This window comes from Carica papaya, chromosome 9 (genome assembly GCF_054855325.1).
Source record: "Carica papaya isolate Zhongbai chromosome 9, ASM5485532v1, whole genome shotgun sequence".
Classification (NCBI taxonomy): domain Eukaryota; kingdom Viridiplantae; phylum Streptophyta; class Magnoliopsida; order Brassicales; family Caricaceae; genus Carica; species Carica papaya.
Genome location: NC_142317.1, coordinates 12,738,265 through 12,758,608, shown reverse-complemented (window position 1 = coordinate 12,758,608; position 20,344 = coordinate 12,738,265). Strand labels below are relative to the sequence as shown.

The 20,344-nt window shown below is 35.8% G+C and overlaps 1 protein-coding gene across 8 annotated transcripts; it reads right to left on the bottom strand.

Moving 5' to 3' along the window:
- Window positions 1–2,327: 2,327 nt before the first annotated feature.
- LOC148239990 (uncharacterized) lies at window positions 2,328–19,614 on the bottom strand. Of its 8 annotated transcripts, none has more exons than XR_015816500.1 (3): window positions 19,187–19,574; window positions 19,038–19,111; window positions 2,328–2,672 (listed from the first exon to the last, which is right to left on the bottom strand). XR_015816500.1 is itself a non-coding variant. In XM_088211789.1 (3 exons), the coding sequence occupies exons 1-3, from the start codon at window positions 19,390–19,392 to the stop codon at window positions 9,364–9,366; spliced, it is 357 nt and encodes a 118-aa protein (XP_088067915.1). In that variant the 5' UTR covers window positions 19,393–19,572; the 3' UTR covers window positions 9,172–9,363. The 8 variants fall into 8 exon arrangements, 1 of the variants encoding a protein (XP_088067915.1); XR_015816495.1 differs by having other exon boundaries at window positions 18,793–19,111; window positions 19,187–19,568; XM_088211789.1 differs by lacking the exon at window positions 2,328–2,672 and adding an exon at window positions 9,172–9,440 and having other exon boundaries at window positions 19,187–19,572.
- Between the last annotated feature and the right edge of the window lie 730 nt (window positions 19,615–20,344).

Below are 20,344 nucleotides of genomic sequence, written 5' to 3'. Positions count from 1 at the left end.
TGTACCCGGTCTGTCCACCATCTCCTAGGATATTCAATAAGACTGTCGTTTCATCCACTCACTTAATCACACAGTTTGCATTTACCTTTAATCTTCAGTTTTTCAATTCAACCGTAATCACATAAACAAAAAAGCATACATAAGGGAATGCAATCATATCTCGGTTTTTCAATTTAACAGTAATCACATAAGGCAACAATACATGCATTCAAAGCTATGAAATCGACCAATCAGATATTATTATGCATTCAAACTGTAAAGTAAATCGACAGAAATTAATATAGAATAATTTTCGGTCTGCCTCCATTAATAATCCGTAATTAATTATAGATATTTTTTAAATTGTACAAACACTGTATTATTGTTAATTTAACTTCAATGACATAACATAGAATAGAGTGAGGAATTCTTACACAATTTGATGCCCGAAAAGCTAAGCTGTTGATTGCATTTACTGACGGTCTTCGGGTTCTCTGAATTTTGTTTTAGGGATTAAAATGCGCTATAAGTAACTACAAATGTTCCAAAAATCTAAAATCAGTCTCAGGACCCATTTTTGGCAAATTTCAGAATTTTGGCATGGCGATTCCACTGTGGTTTGGCAACGGCTCCGCCGTGCTCCAGCAACAGTGCCTCCGCCCGCGGTGGTGATCTGCCTCGGGTCGGCTATTTTTAGCTGAATTCGGCTGATTTTGCATTAATACATGCGAGAAAATATGTTAAGGGGCATTGGTTGGCCAAAAAATATAAAAAACCGAAACTCACCGGTGGCAGGACTCTCCGGTGCGGCGGCTCCTCTGTCTCACGTTGCGGTTGGGTATTTTTCTCTGGTCAACCTACAGAGAAGGAAACAGTGATCACAATGGTAGAAAAATTACACAGAACAGGAATCAGGAAGGGCCTCATCAGAGGTGTTTTTGAAATTTCCCACGACGGCCCTACCGGGCTTTACCTGCGATTTTCCTCCAATTTGGCCATGGGGATGTTTAAAATTGAATTCTGAATAAATGAGAAAATTTTTACCTCTTATGTTTAAATAAGAATTGTAATACTCTCTTGATCATTTTTAATGAATTTTTTACACGCATCTAGAGGGTGTGATTTAAATGAAAATATAAAACAATGTGATTTTGAATGAACGTAGGTGTGTGTGTTCATGAGATTTCAAGTAAAATAAATTAATATTTTTTGTGTATTTTCTATTATTGTGTAAGTATTGGGGATAGGTTAGATCATTATAAAAAAGAAGTTAGAAAATAAATAAGCAAAAATATGAGGGGGGTTTGGGAATAAAAATATAAAAATTATAAATAATTAATTAAGAAAATAATTCAGTAAATAATCCTAAAAATAAGAAGTAAATAAAAACCTATTAAATGAGGGAAATAAAAAGAAGAGAAAATAAGAATGTAGTTAGGGTTGTAGATACGTAAAATTAGGAAAACCAAACTATGAAATTTGAATAGAAAATAGATAAGTTAAAAAATATAACAATGTAGAAATAAATTAAGATCACCTAGAAGAATCTAGGCTTAATTGAAAGGTATGTTTGTTATTTCTATTAATTTTACATATGCTATATTTATTTAGTTTATTGATTGATTGAATCAGAAATGTTATTACTGTTAGGGTGTTCCCAAAAATATTTGTGCTTAATTGTATTGTAAAGTCCCTAATTATTGGGGCCCTAACACCATTTGAACTCTTTAGATTTCATTCAGGAAGAAATTTACGAGGTGATTTTTTTCTTTCTACTTATAAGTTCAGAAGATTAAGCATTCTAAAATGCATATATTTCATCAACTAAACATAATATATAACTATAGAGATGTTTATAATAGATATGTTTTTGCTTCCACGATTAAATAATTAAGATAATTATGATATATATTACTTACTTCATTTAATTGTATGCAACAACTTTTATATGTATACACAATCACATATAGTTGTATATATATCCACATGTGAGTAATAATTGATATAAATATATAGGTACCTATTGTTCTCTCATTGCTAGTGTTCTGCAACACCTTGTTTATACATGTAGGTTGTGTACAATTACTCCACAAGTATATATAAGAAGAAAGGCCCTACAAATATAATTAGTGCATAGTGAGAAATTTGAAAAAATAGGTATTATTTTTCATTGAAAAATAAAATATTTATTTAAAATTTATAATATGTGATAAGTTTAATAAGTAAAAAATAGAGAGATAATTAGCACACAAATCAAGTATAAAGGTTAGACTGCATTATTTGCCATGTATGTAAATCCTAACACTCCTTTAAATACATGTGATATATAAAACCAATGAGATTGAATGTATTTTAAAACACTAAACATTAAAAGGCTTGTGACATCTTAGGTGCCAGTTAAGGCAATTGAGTGTCAGATACAGATTTAGAATAATAAGTGCATGATAATATTTATGCAGCGGAATTAATACCTTAACAAATCCTGTACAGATACACATATATAGTTCCAAGTACATACATCATTGAGGGCAGAAGTGGCTACAAAATCTAAAACATAAGGGCCACTTCTTTCACTATGCTACTAGAATTCATCAGAGTGCGGGAACAGACATGCACTCAGACTTGTCGATCAACAGGATCTTCATAGACTTCCAAGGGTAGGTCTGCCTATGGTTCCTCATTTTCTACCTCATCTGGGGAGGGGGGAGGAAAATGGAAAGAGTAAGTTCCATATGCTTAGTAAGAAAAATAGTATTAAATTAACATCGTAAGATTTTAAAAATTTATTATTTTATCTTACCGATTAGTTTTCTTATTTACTTAACTCATCATTTGGAAAAACTATTTATTTGAATATCAAAATAGTACGTTAGCACAGAAAATCAAATATACATGTATCATGCCAAGTAATAGAGAAAATCAAATAAATCATGAAATGATCAAATATTTCGTGTCATGCTTCGTGAAGTCATTATAAACTTCCATCTCTAAGGGTAAATACAGATAAAGATTTCCAACTGCCCAAGTGGAATGACCAGATCAGATGCAGATACGACAATTTGCTCAAGCCCACTTTTGGCTGGTCAAACCATATGACCATGACCGTACCAACCATAGTGGTCCTATCAGATAGTCTATAGTGACGACATTACTTAGCAACGGGTGACTCTTACAGATAGTGCGATACCACTCTCGTTAGAGAGTACACCGTCATCCACTAGGAGTAGTCCTCTTACGTCTTTCTAGATCAAATATGGGAGGGGGAAATATATACATCAAAAGGCAAGGAGAACAGATACTCCTCAGAGATAAAAAGCCTAACGAGATACTTGATACAATATGTATGTCAATACAGATACATTTCGGACTATACAGACTTCATTCTACTTCTCTCTTTTTCTTTTTTCTTTACTTTACTTTTATTATTATGAACTACATATTATATTTATTACATGCAAATTCATCAAGTGTTAGTAAATCACACAGTATACTTGAAAATCATAACAATTCCACTCATTTGAATACAGAGGCACGTAAAAAAGATAAAATAACTATCATATTAAATTCGATTATTTAGAAATACTCCTTAAGACGTCGAAAGTAATACTAGATTCCTTACCGAAACCTCGATATTTTTTCATTCACTATTTTTCTTTCTTTTTCTTCTTCTCTCACTATTTTACTATCTTTCTCTCTCTCTAAATCTTTGAAAAAAAATGAAAAAATAGAAGTATAGAGAGAAAGGGATGGGAAGGGCAATTTATAGAATTTCAGAACCGTTGGATTCGTACCAAGTAGAAAAATCCGATGAAGAGAGGAGGAAAAGATTCTTGGCACGAAAAATGAGGGAGAAAAATTTCCTCCACCAGCGGCGGCGGTTCGCCGCCCAAGGTAGTGACGGAGCTCTGCCTTAGGTGGCAGAGCCCGGTTGGTGTGCTGCAGGCTATCCTGCAGGCGCACAGGCTTGCTGCTACATGCGCGTGGCCTTGGTGTACTGAGCACCATGCGCGCAGGCCTACTGCCCGCATGCCCCAAGCGCACAGGGTCTATCCGTGTACGAAGTGATGGAGTGGACGTGCGCGCTTCACACACGTCTCATGCGAGCTGGCATGTGGATGGAGCGTGTGTGCTGTGCGCATGCCCCACGACCACTGTGCACACATGCGCGCAATCATAGTGCCCAGCACCCGTGCTGTAAACCTGTTTTCCCACAGGATTTTTTCCCTCGATTCGGTTTTCTCCTATTTCATCATTTTCTATTTTTTTTCTAATTTTTTCTTTTGAAATAAAACAAAATAATGTAAAATAAATTAAAATAAAATTAATAGTAAAATTAATAAAATAAATAAAAATAAAAATATACGAAAATTACGGATCTCGAGAATGGTGTAAATCAATTTAAATTTAAGGCGGCTAAAGGGCCAGATAAGTAGAGTTTTCAAATTATTTTATCATAGTGATGGGCAGGGTGTTATATCCCTCCCACCTAAAAAAAATTGGTCCCCAAATTTGTCTCGAATAAGTTTGGACACTTTTTATGCATTTCATCTTCTAACTCCCACGTTGCTTCTTCTAGGGTGTGATGCTGTCATCGTACCTTCACCATAAGAATTGTCTTGTTACGTAAAACCTTATCAATCTACCTGAGAATTTCTACAGGAACTCATAGGACATATCGGCTTGTACCTGTACCTCATCACTAGGAATAACATGAGAAGGATCAGGGTGATGTATGACATTGCCATCGTACCTTCACCATAGGAATCGTCTTGTTACGTAAAACCTTATCAATCCACCTGAGAATTTCTACAGGAACCTCCTCATAGGACATATCGGCTTGTACCTGTACCTCATCATGAGGAATAATATGAGAAGGATCAGGGTGATACTTCTTGAACATCGAGACATGAAAGACATCATGTAAACCCATAAATTCCTGAGATAGAGTGAGGCAGTAAACCACGAGTCCAATGCACTCGATGATAGGAAAAACTCCCACATATCGAGGGCTTAACTTCTCTCTCTTCCCAAACCACATCTTGCCTTTATAAGGATAGACTTTTATGAAGACTTGATCTCCTACGAAAAACTCCAAGGGTTGCCTAAGATTATCGGCATAGCTCTTTTGACGGCTCTAGGCAGTTGCCAAATTCTTGTAGATGACTGTGACTTTCTCAATGGTTTCCTAAATGAGGTTTGGTCCTAAGTGGCGCTGGTTCCTGGCTTCACTCCAGCAAGTAGGGGAACAACAAGACCTTTCATACAAAGCTTCATACGGGGCTATACTGATACTGAAATGGTAACTGTTATTATAAATAAATTCACAAAGAGGAAGATGCTTATACTAGTTATCACCGAAGTTAAGAACGCAAAGACATAACATGTCTTTCAATGTCTAGATTGTATGCGCAGATTGACCATCCGTTTGAGGATAATAAACGATATTGAAGTACAACCCAGACCCCAAGACTTCTTGGAAGCTGTCCCAAAAGTGAGAGATGAACTGGGAGTCGCGATCGAATACAATGGATGAGGGAACTCCATGGAGTCAAATAATCTCATCCACATATAGGCAGGCTAACTTACTGGTGGAATATGTGGTTCGAATAGGCAGGAAATGGGTAGTCTTAGTCAGCCTATCCACAATGATCTAAATAGTATTTCCTCCAGAACAAGTCCTGGGCAATCCGGTGATAAAGTCCATAGTCACATGCTCTCATTTCTATTTGGGAATCGAAAGACCCTATAGCAAGTCACCGAGTCTCTAATGTTCTGCCTTTATCCATTGATAAGTAAGGCATCGGGAGATGTAGTCGACTATATCCTTTTTCATTCCTAGCCACCAATATTGTTACTTCAAGTCCCGGTACATCTTGGTACTCCAAAATAGATGCATAACTTGGAAGCATGGGCGGTCTTAAGTACATTTGTGTGAATTGCATCAGGGACCCAAATTCGGTTCTAGAATTTAAACAATCCATCATCAAAGATCCTGAAATCAGGAGATCATCAGAAGTGAACCTACCTAGGCTTTTGATGAGTTCCGTGTCCGTGGCCTGTGCTTCCTAGATTTTTATAAAAAGATTTGGAAGGGCTCGAATCTTGGCGAGGTAGGTGACCTTGCCATAATAGCTAAGGTAGAGTGATTGCACAGTGTCCATTATCTTCCAAATAGAGGCCATGGTATGGGCTAGCACAGTAGGTTCTCGTCGACTTAGGGCATCAGTGACTACATTCCCTCTCCCGTGGTGATAAATGATCTAACAATCATAATCCTTCAGAAGATCCATCCAATGTTTCTGTCTCATGTTTAACTCCCATTGTGAAAAGATATATTTAAGACTCTTATGGTTAGTGTAGATTTCGAACGTCTGACCATATAGGTAATGCTACCATAACTTCAGGGTGAAGATAATGGCTACCATCTCCAGGTCATGGGTAGGGTAGTTCTGCTCATGGACTTTGAGCTGTCGGGATCCAAAGGCGACTATTCTGTCATGCTACATTAGGACAAACTCCAAACCGATATGAGATGTATCACAGTAAACTTAGAATCTTCCCTCATTATTCGGGAGGATCAACACAGGGGCAGAGGTGAGACGATATTTTAGCTCCATAAAACTTTCACTGCATGCATAATCCCAAACGAAGGATACACCCTTTCTGGTGAGTCGAGTCATGGGGGCAGTAATCCTGGCAAATCCGTCAATGAATCGTTAGTAGTAGCCTGCCAAGCCAAGGAAACTACGTACCTTAGCCATATCAGTGGGTGAACTCTAGCTGGTCATTGATTCCATTTTAGACAGGTCTACAAAAACTTTTTCACTTGAGATTATATGACAAAGAAAAGAAACTCGATCTAACCAAAAGGACACTTGCTTAGTTTTGCATATAGTTGGTTTTGGTGGAGGGTCTCCAGCACTTCAGTCAAATGCACAATATCTTCCCCATGGATTTTAAAATACACCAGAATGTCATCAATAAAGAAAATGACGTATCAATCCAGTGCATGTAAAAAAACTCAGTTCATTCGGGCCATGAAAGCTACTGGGGTATTGGTCAATCCGAACGACATCACCCTGAACTCGTACAATCCCTATCTACATCGAAAGGCAGTTTGTAAAATATCTTCTTCCTCCACTCTCAATTGGTGACACCTGGTTTTGAGATTAATCTTAGAGAAGACTGTAATTCCCTGCAGTTGATCGAAGAGATCATCGATCCGGGGTAAGGGGTACTTGCTTTTGATGGTCACTCGGTTGAGTTTTTTATAGTCTATATAGAGTCGGAGGGTACCATCCTTTTTCTTTATGAATAATACTAGAACGCCCAAAGGAGAATGGCTAAGGCGAATGAATTTCTAGGTGATAAAACCAGAAAGTTGGTGTTCTAGTTCGGTTAATTCAGTGCGACTCATGCGATACGCGGACTTTGAGATTGGTTGGGTTCCGGGCAATAATTCAATTAGGAACTCTACCTCATGTGGGGGAGGTAGACCAGGGAGTTTAATGGGAAAGACATCAGGAAAATTACAAACAATGGGTATGGAACACACAATAGGATCAGTGTCCATATTCCTGTTCAATTGTTAGGAAAATGATAATAATTTTTATTTTGGGGATTGCAAAGTTATAATTTTATTTTCACAGTTTACTATAGCTCTATACTTTTCCAACCAATCCATTTTTAATATTACATCAAATCCTACAAAATCTAATAGTATCAGGTTTACACATACTTTTATCCCTGAAGTCTTTTTCTTACAGTCCTTATATACGTAATGAGCCTCTAGTAGTCTCTTAGAGGGAGTTTCCGCTATTAGTATTTTTCCTAAAGCTTCTGGTTTCAATTATAGGTTACCAACAAGTGCACAAAAAATAAAAGAGTGAGTTGCACCAGTATTGATTAAAGATTTGGTAGGAGTATTATGAATAGAAAGCATAGCCTGGATGATAATAGGAGCAAAAAAGACTTCTGTTTCATCTATATGGTACACTCAACCTTGTGCTATGGGTCTGGCTACATCTTTCGGTCACTGAGAGCAGTCTTTTATAAGGTGTTGGGTGCTTCCGCACCGATAGCAGGCGTGATTGATATGCCGACAAGGCAAGTCACCTTGCGAGCGACCACAATGTTGATAAGGTGGGTTAATTCAGGCAGGTGGGGCTATAGGTGGGGATAAGGTAGGAGGAAGGGCAATTCTAGTTCGTTTGTCTAGGGGGTTACTTACTGGGTCAAACAACCTCTTTCTAAGCTGTTGGGGCTGTTGTTGGGCTCGAATTCGAGCAAAGCGTTAGTGCTTAATTAAGATAAGATCTTTGGCCAACTGGGCATATTCGTGCACCTTTGCATAGGAGCTAGGTCTTAGCATCGTGACCTGGTCATAAATTTTGGCATGAAGGCCCTTGAGAAACTTCCTAATCTTATGACTTTCAGGGGTGACCATCAAATAGGCAAACCTAGATAGCTGAATAAATAGGACTGCACATTGGGCTACAAAAAAGCTTCCTTGGTGGAGGTCCTAGAATTCATCCTCTTTCTTTTCTCGAACATAAGTAGGAAAAAAGTTATCAAATAAAGCATCCATAAAAACTTCCCAAGTAATAGGGTTAGGCAGGACTTCTTTCTTAAGTCGCCACGAGTGTTCAGCTTCATCGTTTAACATAAAGGCTGCAGGAGGGACCTTTTATTCTTCAGTTAGGTCTAGTACAAAGAAGATCTTTTCTATTTGTAGGATCCAGGCTTCGACTAGTAAAGGATCAAGGCCATCTTCAAAGTGTGGGGTGTTAAGTTTTCTAAACTCCGCTATATTATGGGGGATAGACTAATCTGGGTTTCAGAATTCAGGGCCAGGGGGTGGACAAGGGTTGGACTAGTTTTGTCCTACGGCTGCAGTTAATCCTTGAGTAACTCGAAAAAGTTCTACAAATTCAGCTTTGGTCGGATGATCAAGGGCTTCAGGTCATTCAGTACACTCTATAGATGTTCTTCCTCGCGTCATTCCTACAAAAGAAAGGAAGACACGAGTTGGAGGTTCAATATTTGAAAGGAGGTCATTTATCTTTCCTAAGTATTCTAAATGGTTTATCTATCCTAGACCTTAGTGTAAGGGATTTGTTCTGCAATATTCTGCTTTGATACCCCCTATGACATCTCAGGTACAAGTTAAGGCAATTGGGTGTCAGATACAGATTCAGAATAACGAGTGTATGATAATATTTATGCAGCAGAATCAAGACCTTAACAAATATCTTACAGATACATTTATATAGTTCTAAATACATACATCATTGAGGCCAGAAGTGGCTACAAAATTCAAAACATAAGGGCCACTTTTTTCACTATGCAACTAGAATTCATCAGAGTGCGGGAACAAATATGCACTTAGACTTGTGGATCCACAGGATCCTCATAGATTTTCAAGGGTAAGTCTGCCTGTGGTTCCTCATTTTCTTCATCATCTGGAAGAGAATGGAAAGAGTGAGTTCCATATACTCAGTAAGAAAAATATTATTAAATTAACATCGTAAGATTTTAAAAGTTTATTATTTTTTTTACCGATTAGTTTCCTCGTTTACCTAACTCATCATTAGAAAAAATATTTATTTGAATATCAAACTAGCACGTTAGCACAAAAAATCAAATATACATGTATCATGCCAAGTAATAGAGAAAATCAAATAAATCATAAAATGTTCAAAGATTTCGTGTCATACTTCGCGAAGTTGTTATAAACTTTCATCTCTGAATGCAGATACAGATACAAATTTTCAACTTCCCAAGCGGAATGACCAGATTAGATACAAATACAACAATTTGCTCAGGCTCACTTTTGATTAGCGAAACCATGGTACGATTTATGACCACGGCCGTACCAACCATAGTGGTCCTATCAGATAGTCTATAGTCATGACATTACTTACCAACGAGTGACCCCTATAGATAGTGCGATACCACTCTCATTAGAGGGCATGCTGTCATCCACTGAAAGAGGTTCTCTTATGTCTTTCCAGACTAGATAGGGGAGGGAGAAATAGATACCCCAAAAGGCAAGGGGAACAGATACTTCCAAAGAGATAAAAAGCCTAACGAGATACTTGATGCAATATGCATGTCAATACAGATATATTTCGGACCATACAGGCTTCATTTCACTTTTCACTTTTTCTATTTCTTTAACTTTACTTTTATTATCATGGACTACATATTACATTTATTACATACAAATTTATCAAGTGTCAGTAAATCATACAGCATGCCTAAAAATCAAAACAATTCAACTCATTTGAATACAAAGACACGTCAAACAGGCAAAATAAATATCATATTAAATTTACTTATCTAAAAATACTTCTTAAGACGTCAAAAATAATACTAGATTCCTTACCAATAACTTGATATTTTTTTCTTCACCGTTTTCTTTTCTTTTTCTTCTTCTCTCACTATTTTACTATCTCTCTCCCTCTAAATCTTTGAAAAAAATGGAAGAAATGGAAGTGTGGAGAGGAAGGGAAGGGAAAGGGCAATTTATAAAATTTTAGAACTGTTGGATTTGCCCCAATTGGCGAAATCTGGTGAAGAGAGAGGAGGAAAAGATTCTTGGCATGAAAAATGAGGGAGGAAAATTTCCTCCACTAGTGGCGGCAGCACATTGCCCAAGGCAGCAACGGAGCTTTGCCTGAGGTGGTAGAGCCCAGTCGACGCGATGCAGGCTGCAGGCACATAGGCCTGCTGCCGCGCATGCAGGGCCTAGGTATACTGGGTGCCACACGCGCTGGCCTACTGCACGCAGGTCCCAAGCGCAAAGGGCCTGGCTGGGTAGGCCTATAGTGTGTGGCGCCAGTCCATGCATAAAGTGACGCGTAGACAGCCCGCCTGCTCGCGACAGGACACTGCACAGGTCCTGACCCTGCGCCATGTGTGTGGACAGGACATGCGCGCTGTGCGCACATCCTGTGGGTGCGTGCTTTCGGAGGGGATGTGCGCACTATGTGCACGTCCCATGCGTGCGTGCATGCAGAGGGGACGTGCGCGCTGTGTGTACATCCCGTGCGTGCTGGCGTGCGGATGGGACGTGTGCGTTGTTCGCACGCCTCGCGACCACTGTGCGCCCGTGCTTGCATTCATAGTTCCTAACGCTCGTGCGGGCAAATCTTTTTTCCTGCGAGATTTTTTCTCACGAGCCGGTTTTCTCCCGTTTCGGCATTTTTTGAATTTTTTCTAATTTTTTTTTTGAAATAAAATAAAATAATGTAAAATAAATAAAAATAAAAATAATAGTAAAATTAATAAAATAAATAAAAATAAAAATAAAAATAGATTAAAATTACAGATCTCGAGAATGGCGTAAATTAATTTAAATTTAGGGTAGCTAAAGACCCAAATAAATAGGTTTTCAAATTATTTTAACACAGTGATGGGTGTGGTATTACAAGATTGATCTTGATTGGATTTTAATAACCCCTTTAAGTGTTTCTTTAAACTTAAAAATAAATGTCTAAGGCAATAGTTCAGTTAACAAACCCATACCCCATTATCTTTGTTGGAAATGACATGCATAACTAGTTTCTGAAAAGTAGCATGTTATCTAACAAAGTGAAAACTTAATTCTTTATGCTTTATATATCATGGAACATAAAATTATAGGACAAATGTATTGTGTTGTTAATCGTATCATGTCATACGATGAGTGGTTCAAAAAAATTAACTTTAAGTTCTTGAAGAAGAGTTTACAACCAAATTAACTTAACACACAATTACTAATGGTTTTTCTATAAATTCTCAAATTGATCACTTTTAGTCTTGGTTAACACTAAAGTAACAAGTATAGGTATAACATAGTTTTGACATCAAACATATTTGTCATGTGTAATAGATTAGTCATGGAGATACTACATATTGCTTTGGATATGTGACTAATCACTTCATAAGTTTATTTTAATTAATTCAACTTTAATTATTTGGATATTTCTTAATTAGTTACTCATAATTTTTAAAGTAATTATTTTTTTTGGAATACACTCAGTCAATTCGCATAGCAAAGACTTATTCAAGTTATATTGAGAATTCAAAGCTCCCTAAGGTAGATCTCATGGATGGCTCATCACCTAGTAAGACAGATACTGCTAAAAAAAATTATGAGGTGTGTTTGGAATTTTTACTATGTAAAAATTAATTATTTAACTTTGGTTATTATATAAAACTCATTTTTACTATTTATCTACAACTATTTTATGAGAATTCCGATCAATTAAAGGTAACTAAAGATTTAACTTTCATTTCCTATGAGAAAAAATTAATTGATGAAGGGTCTTATAGTGAAAACAATGATATTGTGACATCCCAAATGCTAATTAAGGCAAATGGGTGTTAGATACAGAAATCGGATTACGAGTGCACGATAAAATTTTATGTAGTGGAACAAATTAATTCAAATCCCTTACAAATATATATGAGTTCCAATTACATACTAATGACTGAGGCCAAAAGTGGCTACAAAATACAAAGTCAAAATACCAAAAAGGGTCACTTCTTTCACTATGTTATTGGACTCATCAGAGTACGAGAACGATCATGCACTCAAGCTAGTGGTGGAAGTCACTGACTTTATACTTTATGAGATCTACCCAAACAAGCCAACTCCCAAGCCAAGGAAGCAAAAAATAGAAGAAGGGAGTAGTTCTGAAGTTCCAACTAGAGAAGGTAGAAGTTTTGCAGTGCCAACAGGAGAAGAAAATACTCCAGTGAGGAAAAAGGTAGGCAGACCAAGGAAAAATAAGGTGGATGGGGAACAAGAGAGTACCCTAGAATGAAGGAAGCTTGGCATGCCAAGGAAACTAGTGGATGGGGATAAAAAGATGACTTTTGTAGTTTGCTTTTGAGTATATATATATATTAAAAATGTTGAAGTCATCATTAATTTTCTAATACTAAAATATTAGAAATGCACCTAATAGTTCCTCAATGTGTAAGATTTTGATTAAAATGTACTTAGTTTGCTTGTTAATTTACAAATATCAACTAAGAAGGAAAACTAGAAGGGGGTGGCAAGAGAGATGCCTTCTGTCATTGATTAAGTAGTTAATGTTATAAGATTGAAATTGATATTTTTATTCTTTAAATCTAAATCTAGAACCATTTGTACTTCTCTCTTAACTCAACAAATTATAACGCCTAAAACCACTAAGACTCATATTTTGGCAATCATGTATTGTGTAGATATTGCTTTGGCTTATGTTTAAGATGTTATATATATGAGCATCCGTTAAGTGTTTGTTTAGGATGTAATCTCGTATTAACTAACAATAATAACCTATAGTAATCATATAATTTTTGACTTGCTACTCTTGTAATATCATAACATTTTGGGTCTAAATTTAATATGATTTTAAAATAAATTAACTATTATATAACCTATCTTTTGTTAATATTATTTTATCTATACATTATATGCTCATATAAATTCTTTATATGGTGATCATATTAGGTAAGAATCTAACAATAATATTAATAGCATTGATTCAATTATTGCAGTTACAACGAATGAAAAGGCAACAACATAAATAGAGAAAATAACTGTGAAGATCAGAGACAAATTGATATTAGAGAACTCGAATCTATCAACGATTTAATGTTATGAGAAAATAATTTTTCCTTCTGCAAATAAAGATTTTGATTCCCTAATTAACCGAGTAGATGGAGTTGTTAAGTCTACAATAGATAATTTTGTGTTAAAACTGATGTTGTGGGTTCCATAAATGAAATTACTAGATCCATAGCTGAAAAATTAGAGTCGTTAATAATTCAAGTGAATTGATTTGCTGGAGAAAGCTGTCCAGATTTTGAGTCAATAATGAAGGATGGTCTTCATCTCCCAGACCACTATTGATTCTAATCACCATATTTATATTTTTTAAAATTTTTATACATTTTTATTATATTAAACCCTTTATCATTAGATATCTCTTTCTATTGCCATTTTGACTTGTTATTAAGAACTTCGTGTTGACTAAAAATGTAACGCCCAAACAATTGGGTTTTTTTGTAATTTTCTTATTAATTGTTTTTATTAAGTTAAAAAAAAAAGAGCGCCACGTCAGCAGCCACGTCAGCAGTCCTGGCCAACCAGAACCTGCCACGTGGGAAGACCACGTCGACCCGGGGATGTGCCACATTGGCGATCCGCGTACGCGCGATCGGACGACCCAGATCAAGCGTGCGCACGGACGGCCCAGATGCAATCGTACGGACGACCCAGATTCAATCAAAAACGGACGGCCCAGATTAAATCAAAATGGACGGCTGAGATCAAAAGGCAAAAGGGTATAAATAGAACCCCCACACCTGACCACAAAAACCCTAGCCGACTGCCCTCGCCGGAGAAGACGAACCAGACGCTGGAGGAGCCGGCCGCCGCCACCCGCCGCCGCATCGGGGAGATTTCTGACCGCCGATCGAGGTAAGTTTCATACCTCCAACTCGTTTTTCCACGCTAATTTCCCCTGTGGCCAAATCGGAGCCAAAATCCCAGCCAAACGGCCAAAACCCAGAGGCGCCGCCGGGCCCCTCCTCGGTTTTTGCCTCCGATGAGGCCCTTCCCGGCCTCCGTTTGATGTAATTTTTATATCACCGTGATCACCATTCTTTTCTCTACAGGTTGATCGGAGCCGAATCACCAAAACACGAACCTCACCGGAGAGCCGCCGCACCCGAGAGCACTGTCGCAGGTAAGCTTCGGTTTTTCGTAATTTTTTGGCCCCCCGAGGGCCCTAGGGTTGTTTTATCGCAGGGACCGATGCAAGTGTGGCTGAACTCGGCCGGAAACGGCCGAAAACCGCCAACCCGAGGTGAATCGCCGCCGTGCCGGAATTGCGATATTGGCCGAAAGGGGCCCTGGGCCTAATTTGAGATTTTTTTGGAACACGTGCAGGTACCAGTAGTGCGTTTCAGTTCCTCGAAAAAAATTCAGAAAAAATTAGAGACAGCCTGTAGGCGCACTGTGAAGCTGTGTTCGGACCCCGAAACGAGTAAGGACCCCTCACCCTATTTCCTATCACGGTATTAAAGTTCAATAATGATAAAACGGTAATTCTTGAATCAACGAATGTGTGAAATTGCTTAAGGTCACTAATGGAGTCCGAGTCTAGTGTGTTTGTCGGTTAACTGTTATTTAGCATATTTTATAGTTTTAAATGCAGTATGAGGTCTGATGTTTTCATTTCATTGTTTCGTGTGCATATTTTACTGTTTTATTGATTATGGGTTGAATGACTGAGAAACCGATGCTGTATGTTGTCTTGTTTGGCATAAATTACTGTTTTGCTTGTTTGCGTGTGAATTAATGATGCTGACTGAGGAAAAGGAGAATGAAAGGTTATGTAAATTGATAATTGTATAATGTGATCAGCCTGACTAGATATCCTGGGAGATGGTGGACGGACCGGGTCCGTAGGGGACCCTACCGGGATTGTGGTCTCTCATACCAGACGGGGTATGGAGACCTTATGTGTTTTGGCGCCCATACCGGACGGGGTATGGGGACGGCCCTGGAATCTGATTACAAGTGTTAAGGGTTCACGGGTAGCGGGACCCCTATGGATCCCCATGGATACTAGTAGGCTGGTAAAAGAGGAAAAATATGTTGTGAAATGATTGAATTACAAAAGGCGTGATAAGTATTATGTTATACAATTTATATGATTTCATGATGATAATAATGTTATTGCTTTCGTATATTGTTTTATGAATTTCACCGAGGTAAGTGAATGGTAAAGGTTTTATTATTGATAAAAGGATTTGTTGTGAATTATGCTCCATTGGTCTTTTTGTGTTTTCTACCCACCTTTACCTCCGTGACGGTGAGATATCGTGATGTCTTTACTGGGCTAGTGTAGCTCATTCCTTATTTAATCATTTCAGATCAGGAAGACATTGTTCCCGAGCCCGTCCCGCAGGAAGACGACGAAGGGGACGCCTAAAGACTCCATAGTCATATTCATAGCTTTTACTTTCGAGTTTCTCTTTTAGTTAATTTGATCTTTTATATTTTGAGCACGTTTTTGGTTTTAGTGTAAGGGATGTTAATCGAAATTTTAACTTCGCTTCCGCATTTGACATTTTTAATACACATATTTCATTTTAAATTTCCGGGGCCGTTACAAAAAATAACAATAATCATATCTAATATACACATTACATATATATAATATACTCATCATAAAACATATATGATGATCATTGTGAATACATGCATATGTATTGTGCAATTAAAAGAAAGGATTTAATAACTAATGGTATATCCAACGTATCAAAATTTATCATTTTGTGTAAGTATAATATTATTTATATATAAAAACTCATCCAAATTGCATCCTTATAAAAGAAATTCAACCTATATTTACACACTTGAAAGAAAAAGTAAAAAAAAATTAATAATTATTGGTTATAAAATAAAGATAAACGAGAGAAATTAATATTAAGAAGTTATTTTAATTAAATAGAAACAAAAAAGGGTATTAATAATGAATAATAAGGTTCATGCTCTTTAGTGTCTAATTTTAGACAAGATAGATATGCAAAATCCGTAGATTTCAATTCAGTGTACTCGTTTTATCTGCAATATTATCACTGAGCAATTAAAAAGTATTTTGCTTTCATTAGAAGGAAAATACATAAATTTTAGATATAAACAAAACATTTCTATTAGTAAAATAGGTAAGATATTTTTCTCTATTAGTATAAACCTTTTATTTATATCTTGTGCTAACAAAAAAAAATTAAATATTGTACATATGTCATTAATTCAATTATAATTATAATTACTTAAGAATTAAAAATTATCTATAAATATAAATTGTGACATCTTGATGTCAAGTGGGGCACCAACGTCTGATAGAGCAGACATAAAGAAATATATGTACACAGTAGTAGAACTATTCACCCAATAAAACATATAGAAAGCTGTACATTGAGGCATTAAGTTATCTATACTTGTATAGAAATTAAAAGAGATAACCTATACAAAATATACTAGCCTATAAAAAATTTTAACAAAATATACAAGTCTGTTCCCATTTATAATCCTCATGGAAGGAAACTAGACAAGAGTCCTCAATAACTGATCAAAATCTGCATTTTGGGGGGGGGGGGAGGGGTGGGGTGGGGTTGGAATTGTATTATCTCCAATACTTAGTAAGATAGGCAATATTATAGGTATACAAACATGTTTTAAAGAAAACAGTTATAAAAGCAATACTCAATTGGCATAATAACAATTTAACCATCAATGACGCTCATACCATATTCAATGTGTTCACATAATTCATTTACATGCACCCAGGACTAGACACATTTTCTAACTTAGTTTTAATACCAAATTATTAACTCAATTTTTATTACACTCTTTATAAACTTACACGCGCAGTTGCTTACACTACTTGCATAGAGGGTGCAAGTCATCAACTAGGTAAGGATGGAAGTGCAATCATTTAGTAACAATAAAGACGTAAATAAATATATATAAATCACTCAGTCCTTTTCGGTCATCATCACTCAATTATCACTTCAATGCCATCGTCCAAATCATAGAGCTCTAAGACATGTATGCAATTGGTTCATAGTCATTGACCATTGAACCTAGTTTTATAAATGGAATCCAATATCACACTCAAAGTCTAGTGGCTTCTCTATTATCCTCTATATCCCTTCAAGAAAATCAGTATATCGGATTTAACTGGATACTATGTTATTTGTATTTTAGACTCTTTAATATTTTCTCTCTTAAATTTAATATGTTATTTCATTCTATTTGTTTTACTAATATGTAAAATTATTATTATAATTTAATTACTTGGATTATTTTTTAGCTTATTTGTTCTACTTAAATTATTACTATAGTTAACTATACTATTTTGATTACTTAGACTTTTAATTATATTCTTTTTAATTAATTTAAATATTTTATTTTATTCTTATTTAATTCTTTTCTAAATTTAAATTAACTTTTATTATTATTATTATTATTATTATTATTTAATGCTACCAACACAAATTTTACCCAAATTTCTATCTCATGTTACACTTAACCATTTTCCAATTTAACTTTTACAAATTTCCATTTAATGATACATTATTTTCCAATTTTATTAATTAATATTTTTTCTTGATTCTTCCCAAAGGCCCCAACCTCTCCAAATGTTTAACCCATGGGAAAGTCTCCATGCTAGCCCATGGCCTAGTGAGCTTCTGTGATACATCAAAATGCCCCACAATATGTTCTCATGTTTGTCGAGAAAACACGGCCCGTTCGTCTGTTGAACAAGGCAACAAGCCCAAGCGAACATACCATGTGCAGAGGCACACTAACGTGTCCCTATTTTAGCAAATGCAGGTGCCCGAATACTCCTCAACTTTCTTTGGCTTGGCATCTTCGAGTTGAAAAACTACTAGAGGAAGTTATAAGTTATACATTTGTACCTAGAATCCATCTCTTTCACGTGCAGCAAAGAACAAACTGTGAAACATGATTTCAGGGGCATTTTGATGCCCGAATGCTTAACAGAGGCTAATGGCCTCTATTTTCTGTCCCTCTTCTTCTCTTTTTTGCTTTTAAGACGTTCATCATCATCCATCACAATCAAACATAACAAAAACATATTTAATACAATTAAAACTAATTACATAATTATCAAGCACAAGACTCACCCTTTTTCCATTTAAAAATCCACTTCCTTTATGCATTTTTAAAGAACACATCCCATTAAATGCAATCTAGAAATGCCATCTTTATATGAACTAAACTATTACCCATCTTACCTCAAAGAAATAGCAGCAACAAGCCAAAGAATCAAAAGAAAAGGTTGGATTGAAAGCTTGAAGAATAGTTTTACGCAATACGCCCAACTGTTGTGAAAAATGAGATTAATTTCTAGTTTCCTGGAGTGTTTAGCTTTGTCTAATTAATTTCTAACAAATCCCTAATATCTTATTATGATTCTAGGTTACATAAGGCTCACTAGATTAACTAAATGGAAGAGAAAAACAGAAGGACAGTAGCATACCTACTCGGTCTGCAACTTCTAGAAATATTGCTGAAAAATGGCTTCGGTTGAAGCCTTCTACACAATCTGGAGTCCTAAGGTTGTTAAGAAACATGTTTAAGTGTGAAGGAAGAGTGGAAGAATACAATTCAGGGAGAAAAGAAGCTTACCTTAAATAGAAACCAAGTTTTGGACTCCTAATCTCACTCGCACACTCAAACGTTCTGTTTTTCCAAATGTCTTCACCATAGAAGCTTTTAATTTCTCTCAACTCACAGTTTTCTTGTTGGTTTGTTTGCTTGTAGAAGAAATGAGGAAGAAGTTGTGCTGTAGAAGAAGACTTGAGGGAAAAGTCCAGCTGATCGAAGCCTTCCATTCACATGCAATTGCTCCTAACCATAGATGTAAGGACATGGCCGACAGCTTGCTGTAGAGTGGAGTTGGAGCTGCAACATTGGGCCCGCCAGAACCCTGTCCCAACCAGTTAGTTGAGGCATTAACAGCATTCGGTGTAGTGGCGTCACATCAGACTAGGCCAAAGTGGCCATTTACGGGTTATCTTTGTTCCCCCCCCGTGGTTTATATGTAAATATATATATACACCTATATGCAAAGTTCTAATTTAAATCTAATACATATAATAATAAAAACACCATTTTAAGGCTTGATTAATGGTATTTTTTTGTTGGGTTGATATTTATACATATATATTTACATATCTAATACATACACACATCTTTATATATTTACTTATATATTTACATATTTATGCATATATATTTACTCCTTCATTTATGTATTTATGCATATGTTTACTTATTCATTACACATCTATATAAAAAAAGTTTACTAAAATTTATAAAATTTTAATATTCATTCACAATATTTCTAAATTAGATGTAAAATATCAAATGTATTTTTTTACTAAAATCGAAGAGAATTATGCAATTCAAAACATTAAATATATGTATTTTTTACTAAAAAAATATATACATTTTATTAACTAAAAATAGAACTTATCATAATTTCTATAAGTCTAATATTAGTTATATATAAAAGTTGATCCAAATGTACACACTGTATAAAAGAAATTCATCCTACATTTGTAATTAATATATATAATATAGGTTATAGAATGAAGATAGATGGGAGAAATTAATATTAGGAAGCTATTTTAATTACATAGAAACAAAAAAAAGTAATTAATTACAGGTAATAAGCTACATGCATCTTAGTGTCTAGTTTTGGATATGATAGATATGCAAAATCCATAGTGTTCAATTCAATAAATACATTTCACTTGCAATATTACTATTCAACAATCAAAA